The sequence below is a fragment of the Ips typographus genome, linkage group LG9 (genome assembly GCF_016097725.1).
Source record: "Ips typographus isolate SLU linkage group LG9, UJ_Ityp_2.0, whole genome shotgun sequence".
Taxonomy (NCBI): Eukaryota; Metazoa; Arthropoda; class Insecta; order Coleoptera; family Curculionidae; genus Ips; species Ips typographus.
In genome coordinates this window covers 222,428-242,892 of record NC_138430.1, presented here as the reverse complement: position 1 = coordinate 242,892, position 20,465 = coordinate 222,428, and the positions used below count along the sequence as shown (strand labels likewise).

General features: G+C 35.8%; 1 protein-coding gene and 1 long non-coding RNA gene across 2 annotated transcripts; both read left to right on the top strand.

Annotated features, from left to right (window-relative positions):
- The first annotated feature begins 329 nt into the window (after window positions 1-329).
- On the top strand, window positions 330-5,560 carry LOC145733901 (uncharacterized). The gene is made up of 3 exons (XR_014179305.1): window positions 330-460; window positions 572-1,053; window positions 4,454-5,560. It is a non-coding gene; the product is annotated as an uncharacterized LOC145733901 (long non-coding RNA).
- Window positions 5,561-19,308: 13,748 nt separating this feature from the next.
- Window positions 19,309-20,028, top strand: LOC145733902 (uncharacterized). Its single transcript, XM_081986932.1, is given in 2 exon segments — window positions 19,309-19,861; window positions 19,864-20,028. Coding segments are annotated over 2 exon segments (624 nt in total). The 5' UTR covers window positions 19,309-19,402.
- The last annotated feature ends 437 nt before the right edge of the window (window positions 20,029-20,465 follow it).

The following is a 20,465-nucleotide window of genomic DNA, read 5'->3' as shown; positions in this document are numbered from 1 at the left end:
AGAGAAACATAGATAAATGCATGTGCAGGAAAAATATCAAGTAGGCCAAAATTTGAGCGCGCTGTTGCCAAACGCCTAAGTATCTAATACCGTCGACAAAACCAATTTTGTTGTTGGATTGTTCCTAATTTATTTCCATTCATTTGGATAATCTGTCTTCGGTCAGCGAGCTGTATTTAGTCCGATTTCTGTCTATTTGTTTAACAATTTGAATGAAATTATTTATTTTTCATTTAGCATATTTTTTTTCTATCCTATTTCATCTGTCATCTGCGATTAAAATCTAACCTCAATTGTCAAATTAAAAGTAAACAAGAAATCATTTACAGTGACAGCCATATTAATACCAGAATGTACTCCTATTAGTCCTATTATTGTAAGATTTTAGGAAAACATGAACAAATAACACTATTTACACAATAGTAAGAGTTCCTCTAGTTGGTGGCCTTCTCAATTTAAGGTAGGAAACTCCCCCCAGAAAATTCATCAGTGAGAGAATAGCAAGAGACTCCTCTAGTGTAGTGTTATTAATAAGTTATTTTTAGGTAGTAAAGCCGATTTTCTAGCTTAGCCATACAACATCGCAACTTTTATTGAGTCTAGAGTCCAGTTACCAACAAAGCCACATTTAAGGAACCAGCTAACAAATGGGGTGTACAGTATTCTGTTGTTATTAGCAAAGTTACTTAGTTGAATGACAATGATATAATAAGGTGTGAAACATCTAAAAGCTTCAGTTCACTAGACAATATACAAGCCATCTGATCCAGTGTTCAGGTTGTGTTCAATCAATTTGCCAAAAGATATAATACTTAGATCAGTGCTCCATTTTAATTAAATTGTAAACAATTTTATGGTTGCTGAGCAATTTTTTGTGTGACAAGCAAGTTCATCCCCCAACTTGGTTGCTGTAAAATGAAGTGTAAAGTTGGCTAATGACTGTGCTTTTTAATTTACAGTTGTAGTTTCAGATCATGCACACAGAAGGTTGTAACACAGAATTCATTCTCCCACTATCTGTACTGCTAAGGAATGCAACCAACAATGTACAGGGTGATTGATTGAATTTTGACCACCCCCTTAACTTCCATAATTTTGATTTTAGCAAAAAACGTTAAATACAAAACTAGTAGATATTTAGGTCTACTTTATTTTTAGATAAACAGTTATTACACAGGGTGTCCCTAATTTGAGTAACAAACCAAACTTATGTTTTTTTAAATACGATGACCCTCTTTTTATCCGATATTTGAATTCTACGTCAAATTCTAGGCCTAATTGATGTAAAATGTCTGTATCGATATTCAACTGTTTCCCCACCAGCGTCCTTGATTGGTTGAATTTTGACCACCCTCTTAACTTTCTTAATTTTGATTTTAGCAAAAAACGTTAATTACAAAACTAGTAGATATTTAGGTCTACTTTATTCTTAGATAAACAGTTATTATACAGGGTGTCCTAAATTTTAGTAACGAACCAAACTTATGTTTTTTTAAACACAATGACCAACTTTTTATCCGATATTTGCATTCTACGTCAAATTTTAGGAATTGATGTAAAATTTCTGTATCGATATTCAACTGTTTCCGCAGCATCTGTTACTTTAACAATGTTTCCTCGACTATGTGATTAAGAGTTAATTTAATAATAATTGTCTTTATTTAGCACAAGGCTATAAGGAAAAACAAGTACAGGTATCAGTAAACTTAAAACTACGGTACTATAAATTATAGAATAAAAAATAAAAGAGTAAAATATCAATCGGGTATAGTAAAACAGATTAAAATTTTGAAGACAATACATAATTTCGAATCAATTTTTTAAAAACATTCAAATCTTTGCAGTCCTTAAGAGTACCAGGCAGCATATTAAAATCGAGCAAGCCTCCATACAGTACAGAATTGTGCATGTGACTAGAATGACACTTCTCTATTAATGCAAAATTTGAGCAATGCCTTGTACTGTAGGTGTGAATATCGCTGAAAACCTTAATCCTGTCACAAATGTAAGAAGGCAACAGATTGTTTCTTAATTTAAAAGCAAATATATGGACGCTAAACACAATTTTTTGTTTGACTGACAAAAAGTTTAAAACATTGAGCATTGTTGCAGTAGGGGTATACCTATTGCACTTTAAAATCGTTCGCATTGCTCGATTTTGCACAACCTGAATCTGTTCGATCTTAAAAGATGGCAAGTTGTACAACAGACAAGAGCAGAATTCCAGATGTGGGGCAGCTATGCTATTATATAACAATAATCTGGTACCGAGTGACAATTGACCCCCCACTCTGGCAATAAAACTAACTTTCTTTGCAAATTTGCGTGTGACGCAATCAGCATGGGCGTGGAAGTCCAAACACGAATCAAACAAAACACCCAAATACTTGATCTGGTGAGCGCGCTCAACTCTCTGGCTGTTAATGGTTATGTTCAAATGTTCAAAATTCACTTGGCTCAAGTGAGCCTTTTTGCCAAATACACAAAACCTTGTCTTTGAAGCATTAACACAAAGCTTATTGATACACAACCACTTAAACAGCTTCCCTAGTTCACAATTTATAGTGTTCTGCATAAAGTCCAGATTCTTCCCAGCCAAATAAAGCATGGTGTCATCGGCAAATAGTTCAATTTTACATTCATTTACACAACTAACAATATCATTGACATACAATAAAAATAATAGAGGACCCAATACGGTCCCCTGAGGAACACCATGCGGAACCTCCAGAGAATCAGATGTACATTCTTTAAATTTAACCATTTGATGTCTACCAGTCAAGTACGATTCGAACCAACTCAAAACCATATCCTTCACGCCCATGCCGCTCAGCTTGCGCAACAACAGCCCCCTATCAACCGTTTCAAATGCTCTTCTAAAGTCCAAAAAGACTGCAAGGACAAAATTACCGTTATCTATTTCTTTTTTAAAAATGTCACACAAATTCACAACCACAGACTCACACGAGTGACGTTCACGGAAACCAGACTGATTGACCGCCAAAAGACTGTTGACATCAGTTTTAGTTACTCAAATTTGGGGCAGCCTGTATAATAACTGTTTATCTAAGAGTAAAAGTAGACCCAAATATCTATAACTGTTGCTACAACTAGTTTTTTTACTAAAATCAAAAATACGGCAGTTAAGGGGGTGGTTAAAATTCAATCAATCAAGGACGCTGCTGCGGAAACATTTGAATATCGATACAGACATTTTACATCAATTAGGCTTAAAATTTGATGTTGAATTAAAATATCGATTAAAAAGTTGGTCATTGTATTTAAAAAAATCATGTTTGGTTTGCTACTTAAATTTGGGACACCCTGTATAATAACTGTTTATCTAAGAGTAAAGTAGACCTAAATATCTACTAGTTTTATATTTAACGTTTTTTGCTAAAATCAAAATTAAAGAAGTTAAGACTAAGAGGGTGGTCAAAATTCAATCAATCAAGGACGCTGCTGCGGGAACAGTTGAATATCGATACAGACATTTTACATCAATTAGGCCTAGAATATGACGTAGAATTCAAATATCGGATAAAAAGTTGGTCATTCTATTTAAAAAAACATAAGTTTGGTTTGTTACTCAAATTTGTTACACCCTGTAGAATAACTGTTTATCTAAAAATAAAGTAGACCTAAATATCTTCTAGTTGATGATTCACCCTGTACAGGGTGATTGATTGAATTTTGACCACCCCCTTAACTTCCATAATTTTGATTTTAGCAAAAAACGTTAAATACAAAACTAGTAGATATTTAGGTCTACTTTATTCTTAGATGAACAGTTAATATACAGGGTGTCCCAAATTTGAGTAACGAACCAAACTTATGTTTTTTTTTAAATACAATGACCAACTTTTTATGTGATATTTGAATTCTACGTCAAATTCTAGACCTAACTGATGTAAAATGTCTGTATCGATATTCAACTGTTTCCGAAGCAGCATCTGTTACTTTAACAATGTTGACTCGACTATGTGATTAAGGGTTAATTTAGTTACTCAAATTTGGGACACCCTGTATAATAACTGCTTATCTAAGAATAAAGTAGAATTAAATATCTACATCTAAATTGATACAACAAGTTTTTTTACTAAAATCAAAAATAAGGAAGTTAAGGGGGTGTCCAGAATTCAATCAATCAAGGACGCTGCTGCGGAAACAGTTGAATATCGATATAGACATTTTACATCAGTTAGGCCTAGAATTTGACGTAGAATTCAAATATCGATTAAAAAGTTGATCATTGTATTTAAAAAAACATAAGTTTGTTTTGTTACTCAAATTTAGGACACCCTGTATAATAACTGTTTATCTAAGAATAAAGTAGATCTAAATGTCTACTAGTTTTGTATTTAACGTTTTTTGCTAAAATCAAATTTAAGGAAGTTAAGGGGGTGGTCAAAATTCAATCAATCACCCTGTACTTAATAATTATTATATCAAGTCTATGATTATATCAGTTCATAAAATAATGTAATATGGTTATTTGTAAGTATAATAGTGTGTTTTATCATAGGAAATACAATAACAAAAAGTTTTCAATCAACATATCTATCTGCCACTGTACCCAAAGTGAAGGTGCAGACGCTCATAAAAAGGCCTGCTTCTTAGCATATGCCAAGAATCATTGTACCCTTCAGCTGTTCACATTTCCTAGCAATAGGCATGCCTGCTTTAAGTAGACACTATGTACTTTATGGCTTGCTCATAAGCAACCGAACTTCAGATGTGCCAAAAGCATGCCCCCCTTCACCTATGCTCCAGATAGTAGGTATAATAAAAAATCTAAATACGTATTGCTATTTTATGAGCATGATATTTGTAGCAAACCATGTCCACACATGCTGCTCCACACAAGTAGCAATTGGTCAGTAATAATGTATGTATGTAATACTAATGACATGCTTTTGTGTTTTTATTGAACATGTTTGTCTGCACCTCTATTCTTAGAGTTTAGTTGATTCCTTATGATTATGAATAAAATACATAGTTAATATTTTACATAGCAAATAGGTGTTATCAAATAATAATATGGTCTAGGGGTTTTACCTTTAGGCATATTTTGGTCAAAGTATTAACTTGAGTTTTAAGCTGTAGGAGTAACATAGCATATCTCATTATATCAGAACAAGTTAAAATAAAGTAGTCAAGATAGACAATGTACACAAATGCCAACATTTTTTTTTGTTATAACCTCCTTAAAAATTAAATTTGTTTCATCGAGAATATTTTTGACCTTCTAATGAATGGAAACATACACTTCTATTTTGTTTAAAAACATGCTGTTTAGTATAACTAAAGGAACTTGTGTTGACAATCTACAGTATAATGTAAAACCCACCATGTTTATAACATACAAGAGGAGAATCAAAGGGCAGTTTTATAAAAATAAATGTTACTTAATATTTTTCTTAATTTCCTTCTATTGATGTTACTGATGTAAGAAAGTTATGGAATGCTACTAAATATTTAATTTAACATTATTGAACTGTCTTTAAGTAAAAATCTGTTCTTTTAAATAGTATGTATGTAAATAAATGTATTAAAATTGTTTGTAAAAGTGTTGGTTTTTTTAAAAAACCACAAAATTTAAGTTAATTAATTATTTTAAATTATTTAATAAAATTTAATTATTTTGTAGCAGGATTCTGTCAAAATTTCAAAAATCTAGACTAGGCTAGTTTGGTACAATTAATTGAATTATTAATACATTATCATTTAGACCACTTATCTTAATAGTATTCTATTAGTTCTTTAGTACGCAAACTCGAAATCATAGTCATTATAAAACAATTACGGATAATCAAAAATTCTGAACGCAGCCTGCCAAAAGTGTTCGGCCCAACTCAAAAATCAACGCGGGCTTATTTTCAAATGACATGTCGTTTATCCTTTGTTTTTCAAATAAACATTTTGTATTTGCAAATTGAAGTTTTCTTGTTCTGTTTTATTACGTCCGTTATACACTACCTATTACAGTATTATTATACATATTACATTACTGAATATTTATTAATTAGATAAGTGAAATAAATTACCTAATTAACGGTTTGCGCCCCAGATAAAGGTAAGGCTTAAAATGCTTTTAAAATAACATTTTTGGCAACATTTTTTGGTTTCAAGATGTTTTCCGTCGAAGAACGAGTACAAATTATTAAATGGTACTATTCTGGTTGTACAGTGGAGGAAATTATCGGAAGATTCATATTTATGTTTGAAAATCGACCTCTGCCAGCGAGAACGACAATTAAAGATATGGTCCATAGATTTGAAAATACTGGGTGTACGCCAAACTGTACCAAATGTTGAGATCACGATTTTCCGCAGCCTCCCGAAGGTATCCGTCATCCTCGAAATGAAAATCAAGAGCAGCGCGAAACGGCAGTTTGCAGTTTGGCAGAAGTCAACTTCCCATGTAATAGTACTGCTATTGCTGCGGAGCTTGTCATTGCACCAACTACTGTGCGAAATATTTTAAAACGGAACAAGTACCGGTGCTATAAGTTACGCACAACACAAGAAATATTTCCGGAAGACTGCGAAAAACGAATGTTGTTTTGCGAAGACATGATTGAAAGGTCTAACCAAGACAATACTTTCATAGCTAATATTTTATTTACCGATGAGTCCTCTTTTTCCTTGCATGGTCGTCACAATCCGTCCGTTACTGTGGCTTATTCAAGGGAAAATAGGCATATAAGCGTACCTATTCGGACTCAATATCCGCAAAAGGTCAATGTTTGGGCTGGCATTTTAAACAATCATATTATAGGACCTTTTTTTATTGATGGAAACTTAAATGCCAATAAGTATTTAAACCTTTTAAGAGAGAACGTGCTACCAGCTGTACATAATCTGAACATTAATGCAGGAAATCTGGTTCCACCAAGACGGTTGTCCAGCGCATAATGCCAGAGACGTACAAGCATTTTTGCACCAAACATTTCCCAATCGTCTGATTTGCAGAAATGGTACTGTCAATTGGCCTCCTCGATCGCCCCAAATGACTTCTTTCTTTGGGGGCATGTAACCCAAAAATTTTACGGTCATCGTCACATGAGGGCTGAAGATTTAGGCCAATTGCGACTGAAAATAGTTGAAATACTAGGTTCTATTTCTAATCAAACTTTCATTAACGTGCGTCAGGAATTTTATGACAGGTTAGGCTACTGCTTGGCTAAAGCAGGAGATTTATTTGAGAACGAAATCAAATAAATGTTACGTTATTATTATTCTCTTAATTATCAATCCACCGTAAGAAAAAAAGAATGAGTTGGACAGCCGCCATGTTAATACCAACACATGGTCATTCGTCGATTTAAATTTATTTCTTTATTTTCTTCGTTCTCTCTTAAGAAGTAGCGTATTTTGTCGCGTTAATATTTCCATCAATAAAAAAGACCAATATTATCGCCCACAATGTCACACCAAACATTAACCATTCAAGGTAGGGACCTTTATTTTTCAAAAAAGACAAAAATAATAAAATGTTCTTGCTTAGCGAAGCAACGACAATTTAAGTTTTTTTTTTGAAAAACGTACATTCATCATACACATAGGGTCAACTGACCAGTCAGTGAACTTCACCTAGTAAATGAACAAAATCCCACATTTTAGCCAAAAACAAGAACTCCTTACAAAATATTATATTCCTCTCTTTCTCTAATGCTAACTGCGCATATCAACTACGCCGTTCATTTATTGGAATTTCAAACAAGTGCAACCAGTGTTGCCAGACCTACTGTTTTAACAGTAGATTTACTGTTTTAATCTTCAACCTTCTGTTCTACTGTTTCCATGATAAAATCTACTGAAAAAATTACTGAGTACAACATGCGGAGAAAAGTGGTATTCTTCCCTCTCTACTACGATTTTACCATCAAAAGTCCAAAGAATAGCTAATAAGTAATAATATAATAATTATTACCAACCGGCGGCGATGTTTACAAATTTTTTAGGCCATTGACCACCACTGCCATCTATGATGTATACTCGATAAAACAATGACGTTAATAGGCAATCTGTTCCCCGTAGTTGATTGTGTATCCTGTATTTTTTTACTGTTTACATCATTTTACACGTACCGAACGTTTAGTGACTAAGCTTGGTTTTGTTAAAAACGTCTAACGATTTGTTTTAGAAATAGCCCAGCCGAAGATGAGCAGGTACTTAACTTTTGTAAATTTTAATGTTAGTCCCTACTTAAATTGTAAAATATTTCTAGTTCCGAGGATGGTTTGTCAGGTGGGGAAGGGCCGTCTACTAGCAAAACCCCTGCAAAAAGAGCAAAGTATTATCAGAAATACAGACGCGATTGGGAAAAAGATGTAGAATTGGCAGGTTGGCTAAGACAAGGAAAAACAACACGGAGGCATTTTGCACTGTCTGCAATAAATCTATTAATATCGGTTCCACTGGCAAACAAATCTTGTTGCGACATAAAGAAAGTGCTGTTCACTTAAAATTATCAAAATCTGCCAAGAAACAGCCCACGTTAACTTCCATGAGTAGTTTTAAAAAGACAAGTTCGCTTGAAGAAGCAGTTAAGAAAGCCGATATACATTTGGCCGCCTATGTTGCTGAACATAACATATCATATAATGCAATAGATCATTTGCCAAAGTTAATAAAAGAAATTTGCCCCGACTCAGAGATTGCCAAGCAAATTCAGTGTGGCCGTACCAAATGCTCAACAATTGTTAAAAACGTAATTGGTAAACAGAATGAGTTGGACGTTAGGAGTATTTTACAAACCAAAAAGTTTTCAATAATCATTGATGAGTCGACAGATAGGTCATGTACAAAGCATTTGGCGATAGTTTGTAGGTATTTCGATGATGAAAGTAAAAGGTAACTGTTTTATCAGATTTTTAGATTACTTTTAAGTAATAACAATTTTAGGATTTGCGACACCTTTCTAACACTAATACCTATGAAGGACGCTAGGGCACAAGATATTTATGGAAATATTATTAGCTATTTTCTGAACAAAAAAATATCATATAAAGAAAATCTAATTGGCTTTGCCTCAGATGGTGCAAGTGTGATGACAGGCAAGTACAATTCTGTGATGAGCCGATTTAAAGAAGAAGTGCCGAACATATTCTTAATGCGTTGCATCTGTCATAGTTTTCATCTATGTGCCTCGGCTGCATGTGAAAAATTACCTAGAGGGGTTGAAGATATAGTTAGGGACACATACAACTTTTTCTCCAACAGTCCTAAACGAATTGAATCTCTGAAAGAGTTTCAGAACTTCACAAATACAAAAATTCATAAATTACTTCATCCTTCACAAACTAGATGGTTATCTTTGGAAAGTGCTGTGGTAAGATTATTAGAGCAATATGATTCTTTAATTTTATTTTTCACAGATACGTTGTTTACCGAGCGACTTCTTACGGCAGAAGCAATTTTAACTCGATTGAAAGATCCAATAACAAAATGTTTTCTAGAATTTCTGGAGTTTGTATTACCGTTCTTCAATAATATGAACAAAGAAATGCAATCTTCTAGGGCTAGTTGCTAGGGCTTAAACAATCACTTAACTTATGAAATTTTAAGGTTATATTTCTATATAGAAAAATTGCAGCCATTTTCGGTTATATGTACATGTGTTGATAAAATGGGATGCGGCATGTGCTTCTAAAACGGGATATATCCCATTTTAGAAACAAGATGCTCGTTTCCTGTTTTAATTTTAATACGATTGCCGTGAACATTGTTGGTATTTTTTCATTTCAGAATCATTATTATTAGCAAATATGGCAACTCGGAAAACAACTCGTCAGTCTTGGTCCGAGGAAGAAATGGCGAAAGCAATCAGATCGGTTTCAATTGGCAAATACGGTTACTTAAAAGCATCAAAAATTTTTTCGGTGCCAAAAAGCACCCTTGAGCGAAGAGTAAAAAACTTAAATAAACAAATTACCGGGCATCAAAAAGGCTTGGGAAGTAGACAACGAACTTTTTCGCGCCAAATGGAAGAACTTCTAGTTGACTACGTAAAAACTATGGAGAGCATGCTTTTTGGATTAACGTGTACAGATGTTCGTAGGTTAGCGTTTCAGTTAGCAGAAAGGAACAATTTGAAACACTATTTTAATAAAAATAAAAAAATGGCTGGCTGGGCTTGGCTCCGATCTTTTATGAAAAAAAATCACCTTTCCCTGAGGAGACCAGAAGCAACATCGGCAGCTCGCGCTAAAGGTTTCAATGCAACTGCCGTAAACAAATTTTTTGATTTGCTGGAGCCCCTGCAAGATAGATACGCGTATGCACTATCTAGAATATTTAACGTCGATGAGACGGGATTAACAACTGTACAAGGGCGTCCATCTAAGGTGATTGCAATGAAAGGTAGGAAGCAAGTAGGAACGTTAACCTCAGCAGAACGAGGAACACTATGCACTGCGGTAATATGCATAAGTGCTGCAGGAACATATGTTCCACCCATGGTCATTTTCCCACGAGTTTACGTAAAGGAGGAGTTTTCAATTGGGCTACCCCCTGAATCCATAGTAGCCTGCCATTCTTCTGGTTGGATGCAATTAAACCTTTTCGAAAAGTGCTTCGACCATTTTTTAAAATTTACCAATGCCTCAAAAGAAAACCCTTCTTTGCTTATATTGGACGGCCATAAAACTCATACCCAAAACATAATTGTGATAGAGAAAGCCAGGGATCACGGTGTTACAATATTGTGCATACCACCACATTGTAGTCATCGCATGCAACCGCTAGACGTTTCTTTTATGGCACCTTTATCGACATTCTACAGTCAAGAGGTTGAAACATTTCTAAGGAACAATCCAGGTAGAGTCGTTACAATTTACCAAATAGGCAAATTATTTGGAAAGGCCTACTTAAGGGCAGCAACACCCAATAATGCCATTCATGGTTTTGAGAAAACTGGCTTATTTCCCGTTAATCGCCACGTTTTCACTGACGATAAGTTTATAGCTGCTGATCCCACTGATCAGCCAGAAAATGAATTAATTTCAACGGAAGACGGCTCACCAGACGGAGAACCACCATTTCCAATCAGGCTCCAAACTCCGCCTCCATCAACTTCATATTCGACCCACACACTGCTACAATCAAAATCAACCTCTCCAATCAGACATCAAACGCCACCGCCATCAACTTCATATTCAACCCACACACTGCCACAATCAGAATCAACTCGTCCTCTTGACTCAGATGACAGCTTCTCCAGTGATGATGATAAACCTTTGGCCAATATTTTTCAAATTTCACCAGAAATGATTCGTCCATACCCAAAAGCAGCATTAAGAAGGCCTGCGAAAACTGGAAATAGAGGTAAAGCTGCCATCTTAACGAGCTCACCTTATAAGAATGAATTAAATGCCAGTATAGAAGGGAAACAACGTAAAGTGTCAACCGGTAAATTGCCATCTTTGAAAGGAAAGGCACTATCGAAGGAAAAATCAGTAAAAAAAATCTCCAAACTACGGAAAAATAGTTCGGCTGAAGTAAAGACTGATAAAGCAACAAACAAGACTAGATACCAAAAAGATGTGAATCGGAAAAACAAGACCAAAGACAAGAATATCCAAAAAATAGACATGACCAAAGAAAACAGTGATGAGGAAGAAAATCCAGTGTGCTTTTATTGTGAAGTAGATTTTATAAGCAGCAAACCTGGTGACCAGTGGATTCAATGCAGTTCCTGTCAAAGATGGGTCCACGAAGCTTGCGGTGTATCAGACAACGAAGCCAGCTATTTCATATGTGATCTGTGCGTATGCACATAATCCCATTTTAGAAACAATACTGATCCCGTTTTAGATATACGTGTTCCTAAAATGGGAAATTTCACTCACCTAAGAAGAAAAAATGTTTTTGTTCTATGTTTAATACTGTTACGGTCTGGGCCTACTATGCTCGATACTTCTTAACGAGCTCTCGCCTCGGGATGAAACCGATGCGCCGCAATATCTGGCCGGGCGCGTATTAAAGTAGGCCACAGTTAGGAAGCGCTACCTGGAATATTCTTGAATGATCAAGGCAACCCGCGAAGCGTTTCGCGGTCATTCTAGAACGTGGTTTGCGAATATAAAAGACGCGGTCTCGACCGCAGTAGTAGTGAATTTGCGAATCCCATGGGTTTAAGCATGGTGCACCATTTAACTGTTGGGAAAACATTTCTCTGATAACCTTAACATTTGACAAGTTCATCGTCTGGAAGTAATTTGCTAATTTCAGCATCCTGGCTTTCCGGTGGAGAGGGATCTGAATTGTATTTATACGGTTTTCTTATCACATTCTCCACAGTTCGTCCTCTGACCCATACGAGACTTTTGTAGTGCATTTTTGTCGAGTCATACGAGTCTTTTGTAGTGCATTTTTGTCGTGTCATATTTGAAAGTAAGTACAAGTGTTTTTTTTTCCTTTTTATTCATTATTTCCATATAGTTTTCCTTCCAAAGAAAAATTCACTTTGTTTCGCTATCCAATGTTAACAATATTTTCCCTTTCAGATGGAACCTGGAAATGGAGGAGGAGATATCGAAAAGGGCCGGGGCCGCGGTGCTCGTCTGATGGCCCTATTGGCTGCCCAGCGGGCCCGACGAACCGTGGGTGCGGCCAGCCTCAAACTGGGGCCTGAAGTTGATGCTGGTCCTTCTGCGGCCAGCGAGGTGGAGGCTCCCCCTCAAGTGGCAGGTGAGGTGGAGGCTCCCCCTGGAGGTCAAAACTCCCCAGAAGAAAAAATAGAGGAGGAAGGCGGCGTCAACGACGCCTCAACAGTGGTGGCGCCGCGTTTGGCTGTTGAAGCCATTGGCAGTAATGCCAAGACGGTTAATTTTTATTTTTTTTAGAGTAACAAAAAAAAACAAAAATAAATAAATATTAACCCAAATGCTTGTATTATTTTAGTTGCGGGGTTCCTTCTGGTGTCCATGGGTCATGGTAATGTAAAATTCTGCTTACATGGACTACTTCAGTTTTAGATTTTTGCGAAATGCCCTTTCGTATTTCATAGTCCACATCAGACATTTTTCGATTTATGTAATAAGGACCAAACCATCTAAGCAGTAATTTTTCACTTTTTCCTACTTTCCTAATAGGGGTGAAAACTTTTACTTGGTCCCCCACTTCAAATTCAACATGGCGGTGTTTACAATCATAACGTAATTTATCTAGGTCTTGACGCCGTTTTATATTTTCAACTGCCAAATTTCTGACTGCTAAACCAATGTCTCTAATTTGGTCGCTATTACTACTTTCCAAGGGTGGCAATAAGTTTGCTTCCGTTGGTAAAATAGGTTCACGACCGTACACCAGCATGAATGGTGAAAATTTAGTGCTATCCTGTTTCGCAGAATTATACGCAAAAGTCACATGTGGAAGATATTCATCCCAATTTGATTGATTAGTATTAGTATACATAGATAACATATTGGCTAAAGTTTTATTAAGTCTTTCTGTTAAGCCATTAGTTGCGGGATGATATGCAGTAGTAAACTGACTCGTTGTCCCCATCTTTTTTAGCAATTCCGTAACCAATTCTGATTGAAAAACTTTCCCTCTATCGCTTAACAATTCCTTGGGTGCACCGTGTTTTGTAATAATTCTCTCCAGTATAAATTTCGCTACAGGTCCGGCTTTGCCGCTCGGTAATGCGTCAGTCTCCGCCCACCTTGTGGCGTAATCTGTCGCTACCACTATCATGGTTTTGCCGCTGCTACTTCTGCGAAACGGACCTAACAAATCTATTCTAACTTTTTCAAATGGGGTGCCAACTGGAATAGGATGTAACAGACCGATAGGCTTTTGATTTTGTTGGCCTTTCCTGGCCTGACAATCCGGGCATCCTTTTACAAAACGTTCCACGTCCTTTTGCAACCCTTGCCAATAGTATCTTTGTTTTATTTTTGCTAGGGTTTTTGACAATCCCAAATGGCCACTCAGCGGTTCTGAGTGGTGGGAGTACAAAATTTCCCCTATTAACTGTTGCGGTATCACTAAAAGTTTAGTCCGGCCCACTCCATGCGGGTTTATACGGTACAAAACTTCTGATTCAAGCCTAAAATTTTTCGCTTGCTTGCGTATACCAATTGTAGCTTCTTCAGGATGTTTTATAGCCTGAATTATTTCCAAAATGTTTTTATCTTTTGCTTGCAATTCCGCAATGTTACGTATATCCAATAAAAAGGTTGGTATTTCGTCAATTTCTTGTACTTTCGTATTTGCTGGCAAAACAGGATATCTGCTTACGCAGTCTGCATCTCTGTGAGCAATTCCTGATTTATGATGTACTGTGTAGTCAAATTCTGATAACTTTAACGCCCAACGCGCTAAACGTCCAGTAGTCTCTTTCAAGGTTTTTAACCAACATAGCGCATGATGATCAGTCACTATTTTTATAGGTTTTCCATAAATAAAATGTCTAAAATAGGATAGCGCCCATATAGCTGCTAACCCTTCAAGTTCTGTTATTGAATAATTCTTTTCAGCTTTACTAAGGCTTCTACTTGCATATGCTATTGGATGTAACGCATTTTCATGATCTTCCTGCAATAATATTGCTCCGATTCCATCTTTACATGCATCTACCCTTAATTCACATCCTTTATTTGGTTGAAAATGTGCCAAAACTGGTTCACTAATCAGTTTTTGTTTTAGTGTTTCAAATGCTTTGTCATGTATGTCCTGCCAATCAAATTTATTTTGTTTCTTTGTTAGATCATGTAAAGGACGTGCAATTTTTGCAAAATTTTCTATAAACTTCCGGTAGTAGTTACAAAGTCCCAAAAAACTTTGTACACCCTTTACATTTTTTGGCCTGGGAAAATTTTCAATTGAAACTAATTTCGATTTATCAGGAAAAATTCCGTCTTTCGAAATTGTATAACCAAGAATATTAATTTTTTCTTTTAAATATTCACATTTTTTAGGTTTTAGTGTTAAGCCTGCACTCCGGAGTCTATTGAAAACTTTACGTAATTTTTCCAAATGTTCATCTATCGTTTTAGAAAAAATTATAATGTCGTCCATGTAAATTAAAATTTCTTTCCATTTTAAATCTCTAAACACTACATCTCCTAACTGTTGAAATGTTGCCGGGGCATTGCACAATCCAAAAGGCATCACATTAAATTCCCATAATCCGTGACCTGGCGCTGTAAAGGCAGTAAGTGGCTCTCTTCTTTTACTTTGACCTGCCAATAACCTGAATACATGTCTAACGATGAGAAATATTTGGCGTTTCCTAAGTAAGTCAAAATATCCTCAATATTAGATCCTGACCATGAATTTTTTACTGTCACATTGTTTAACTTGCGATAATCCACGCAAAATCGTGTCTCTCCAGATTTTTTCTTCACTAATACGACGGGACTTGCCCAGGGCGAGTTACTTTGCCTTATTATGTCGTATTGTTCCATTTCTCTTATCTGCTCATCTATTATCTCTCTTTCTTTTTGTGCCACTCTGTAAGGTTTCTGTTTTATAGGTTTAGCATTCCCTACATCAATCTCATGTTCAATGACATCGGTCTTTCCCATATATTTTGGTGTTTTTGAAAAAACGTCACTATATTCTGAAAGTAATGTCTGTAATTTGTTACACAATTCTGGGTTCGTTATATTGCTTAGATTATGGTCATTCATGGTAATCATTTCTTCATCATCTTCAGTTTCATCAATACAATGAACTGGAATTTTTGTTATATCCATTTCTATATTTTTCTCTAAATAACCGATTGTGGAATTTTTTAATATGAACACTTTTTCAAACCTCATATTGTTAATTTTGATGTACCATTTGCCATTTCTTACAAAAATATTTGAACAAATCAATCCTCTTGGTCGTAGGTATTTATCGTTCTCGATAAAGCAGTACTTCGTGAACTCGTGCGGAGATAAGGCACAGTTCAGTCGTACCGTTATCTCGCGACCAACCTCGACCATGTAGTCGGTTTCAAGTGTAACCTTCAAACTTTGCGCGGTTGACTCAATCTCAACGTTCGCAAATACCTTATTAGTATCTTCCATTTGTTCTATTTTCCCTATGTTGTTGTTGACATTGTTGCCAAAATATAAAATCAATGGATCAAGTTCATGGTATAATGTCACAGTATTGGTATTATAGTCAATTAATGATTTTTTACTAGCCAAGAAGTTATGTCCCAAAATTAAGGCTTTTGATAAATTTTGCACCACTAGTGCCTCAATGGAAATAATTGTGCCATTCACTTTTATAATTACCTCAGAATTACCGAGAGGTTGAACTGGATAGCCTCCTGCGGTTATCAGTTGTATATTGTCTCGTAACCGTCTCATGTTACTTATATAATCTATGTCGACTACATTTTTACAAGCTCCTGTATCAAGTAAAACAGGGACGTTATCTTTATCGTTAACCGTGATATGTACTATTAATGTTTGCTTACTGGTGCCCGTAGATGATAATTGGACAATTTCGTTCGGGCTTCTTAATTTTGAAACTGTCCTCTGTCGTTTGGGTTTCTTCGGCCTTGAGGTGCATTCCTTTGAAAAGGCCTATTATTGAAGTTACAAGACACGTGACCGGGCCTACGGCAATCAATGCAAATAACCCGGCCGTCGTGCGTTCTCGTACGAGGCAAATAATTATTGTTATTATTATTTCTCCAGTTTTGATTAGAAAACTGATTTCTGTTCCTATTAAAAGTATCATGGCTCTGGGATTGTTGCGAATTGTTTCTTACAAATTGTCGCCCCCTATTGAATGAGTTGTTCCTCGGACTATTTTGATTTGGTCTAAAATGATTCACCCTTGGAACATAGGTATTTCGTGTCTGATTTTGAATCGTATTTGAAAAATTCCTATTAAAAAATGTCCGTGGCCTGGTGTCATTCCAGGTCCTTTGTCGGTTTGTTGGGTTATTACCATTGTTACTGTTTACTGCCGCAGATACTGACAATAAAGCTGTACTTTGTGTCATTTGATTCACTAATGTCCTTTCTTTTATATCGCTAATCTTAATCACCAATTGCGTTAAATCGTCAAAATTTCTATTGCTAGAACTAAGCAAATAATACATCTCATAGTAAGACGGATGTAAACCATTTTCAAAATGATCCCTAAACGAATCAAAAGTCATTTCTGGGTCAATCTCGTTTGCGATTGCCAATAGATCATAATAGTACTTTTTTATGTCCTCGACGTCTTGCTGTTTGCGAGTGTTTAATCGAAATTTTAACTTTCGGAGTGGCTGTTCTCCTGAAAACTCTTTCAAAAAATCTGATTTAATATTTAGCCATGTTTTCATCTGATTCTCTGGCTCACTAATATAATTACTAAACCATGTATGGGCTGGACCTTCCAAAAAATTAGCCAAATAAGATATTTTGTGATTTTCTGACCAGCTATTCACAATCGCTGCCTTTTCGTATTTATTTATAAAAATACTGGGAGAGTCAATAGAAGGGTTAAATGTAGATGGGCATGTAAACTTAACGCTTAAAAGCTACGGGGGTAGCCGGAGTTTTTGGCTCAGCCAAAGCTGCCTGTAATGTCATGTTAGCCATTACTAAAATATCGTTAGGGCGTATGGCACGGTTTCTTTCCCGAATCACAGGGGGTGGGCAAGGATTATTAGAACTTTGTAATAATTCTGAGGGGCGGGATTTTGGTGGCACTACCACTTCTAAGGGACTTTCTTGCCAAGGATCCTCTGTTTCACGTGGTTTTGGCGGAGTTCTACTTAACGAAGCTCTTGGTCTGAAATAAACTTCCGTGGATTGGGGCTTAGAAGTCGAAGCCGAGGCTTGGGAAGTTTGAGCTTGAACGCCCACGACAGTATTGTCAAGAGTATTTTCTTCGTCCTCACTGCTTGTCAAACAAACTGAACTGGGTTTGTCAAGCTTTTGTTTGTGTGAAGAAGTTGCCGTTTGTGTCGGAGCAGGAGAACTCACAGTCGAACTGTGATGCTCGGGTTTAAAATCTTTTAACTCTTTTATCACCTTCTCTGGGTTTCGACCCCTAGCGATAGCTTCACGTAACACGAATTTTTCTTTTTCCGACAAACTTTGAGCCCTACTGCGAGTTTTTACTCGATCTTTGTCACTCGACTCACTCATGGACAATTTTTAAATGACCGTTTAAATTCATTTATGTGCTATATTTATTTTTTTTTTAATTTTTTTTTTTTCCGTTTCGTTTAAAAATTTAAATTTAAATCTTTTAAGCAAGTTGATTATTCCTAGCAATTTCTTTACGAATTTGCTTGTTCATCAAACTAATAATTTTTTTGACGCTAAAATACACAAGCATTAATACCCCCATGCACAGAAAAATAATAATTAAAATTTCCTTAGCTGACCATGAATTATCTTTTTCCGAACTATTTGATACACCTCCACTGTTTCCCGCTTGAGAAATAATAATTTCCTCCTCTTTTGAAGATGTACCACCCATATTAAACCAAAATTTTATCAAATGAGCGCTTCAATAGCAAAGGAAATCCCCAAAAAATCACTAAATAAATCAATGTCACTATCCCTAGCCAAAAGAAAATAATACCTAAAATTTCTTTTATAGCCCACACATTATTCTCTTGAATCTGTATCATACCTCAAAAAATAAAAATAGAAATAAAAAACTCAACTATTGTTTTTTATCCATCCCAAAACAGACCGGCGCCTCCACCAAATGTCACGTTTAATTTATGAGTCCTTTTGGGTTCACCAATTAAACTGACTCACGACTATAAACGTCGCGCCGGGATCTCAGTTTTAAGGATGGAATCAAACACTGAGTTTATCTATTAAACACTTAAATCTATTAAATATGGAATACACAAATGGGTCTGCACAATACGGTCATAAACACTAAAAGTTGACAATGTAATAATTGTACTTACACAGACTCATGAGCAAAGGACTTAGCTTTTCTGGCGGCTGGCTTGGTCACTTTCGCGTTTTGAACAACTTTGGAGGACTGACTACTTAACTTGATCTTTTCCCGAGGAGAGTCGACATTTCGACTTCTCAGGTCAGCTGGTCGCACTACCGTTGATCGGTTCACACTTATCCTATACTGCTGAAATCGGCGTATTTTATACCCGATTGGCTGACGTAGTTTGTTATTGTTCGTCGCCTATTTTTCATATTCCTGCAAAGCAGGTGGTGGCGACTCATCGCTGATATGGTGCACCCGGTGCATGACACATTCGGTGCATCGTGATGCGACCTTGCCTCGTGCGCTTAATATTTTGCAATCCTCGAATACTCTTATGTTTTTTAAGTTAATCAGTCCAACTTTCCAATTAACGGATTTTCCATTCGTGACAATAGTACTTCACGCAGGAAATGAAAATGGCTTCATTAATAATGCGAGTTTGGTTTTTAAAAGCGGTTCGAAAAAAGGCGACTATCATGACAACATGAATCGAAAAAACTTTGAAAATTGGTTTAAAAATCAATTAATCCCAAATTTATCGGAAAAATCACTTATAATAATGGACAATGCGAGTTACCATTCTGGACTTTTAGAAGAAATTCCCCAGAAATCTTGGACAAAACAAAAATTAATTACCTGGTTAAGGAAACAAAATGACGATTTTGAAGAAAAAGCGATGAAAGATGAAATTTGGACTTTATTTTGTTCAAAATTGATTCCACAGAAAAAATATTACCTGGATGAATATGTAAAATCTTTTGGCCACAAAATTTTAAGATTACCACCATATCATTGCCAATACAATCCTATAGAGATGGTCTGGTCCGAGTGCAAGAGAAAATATGATGAACATATGATAAGTTTACAAGGGACAGCAGTAGAAGTATTGACAACTTGGGAAAGGGTTTTAAGAGAAATGCCAGCAGAACATTGCAAAAAAAAAACTACATTCAACATGTCAACAAGCTCATAAACCATTCTTGGAACACCATAAAGTACTGTGATGTTTCAGACATTGAACCACTCATTATTACTGAAGCCAATAATGATTCAGATTCTGAATTAAGCTCGGAATTAAGTGACTCCGAGATTGAAGATAATCTCATTTAGCTACACACTTATGTATATCTTCTTAATTCTTTATTTTTGGGGTTATTTTGGTTTTACTGACCAACATTTTCTTAGAAATGTTGGTGAAATAGAAGTCGTCAGCTTGAATTCCAGCCTTTTTCATTCGACATAGGGTAGCAGTACTCACTTTTAAAGACTGTGATGCTCTATCGTACACATTGGAGTACTCAATCGGCATGCCATCTTAATATTGTTTCTTTTTGTTCTCGAGAAAAAACACATTTAGAATTAGTACTTGTTTGTAAATTGTATGGTTTAGCTTGTAATTTTACTACGATAGCACGTTAAATTTTGCCGTTGTGTATTAAATATATGTATGCATATAGTAAATTTCTTTGTATGTATTTCTTTTTATTCTTTTTCGTAAGATTAAATTGGTAATGTTGGTATGTCAAATTACTATTTTCGCTTTATTA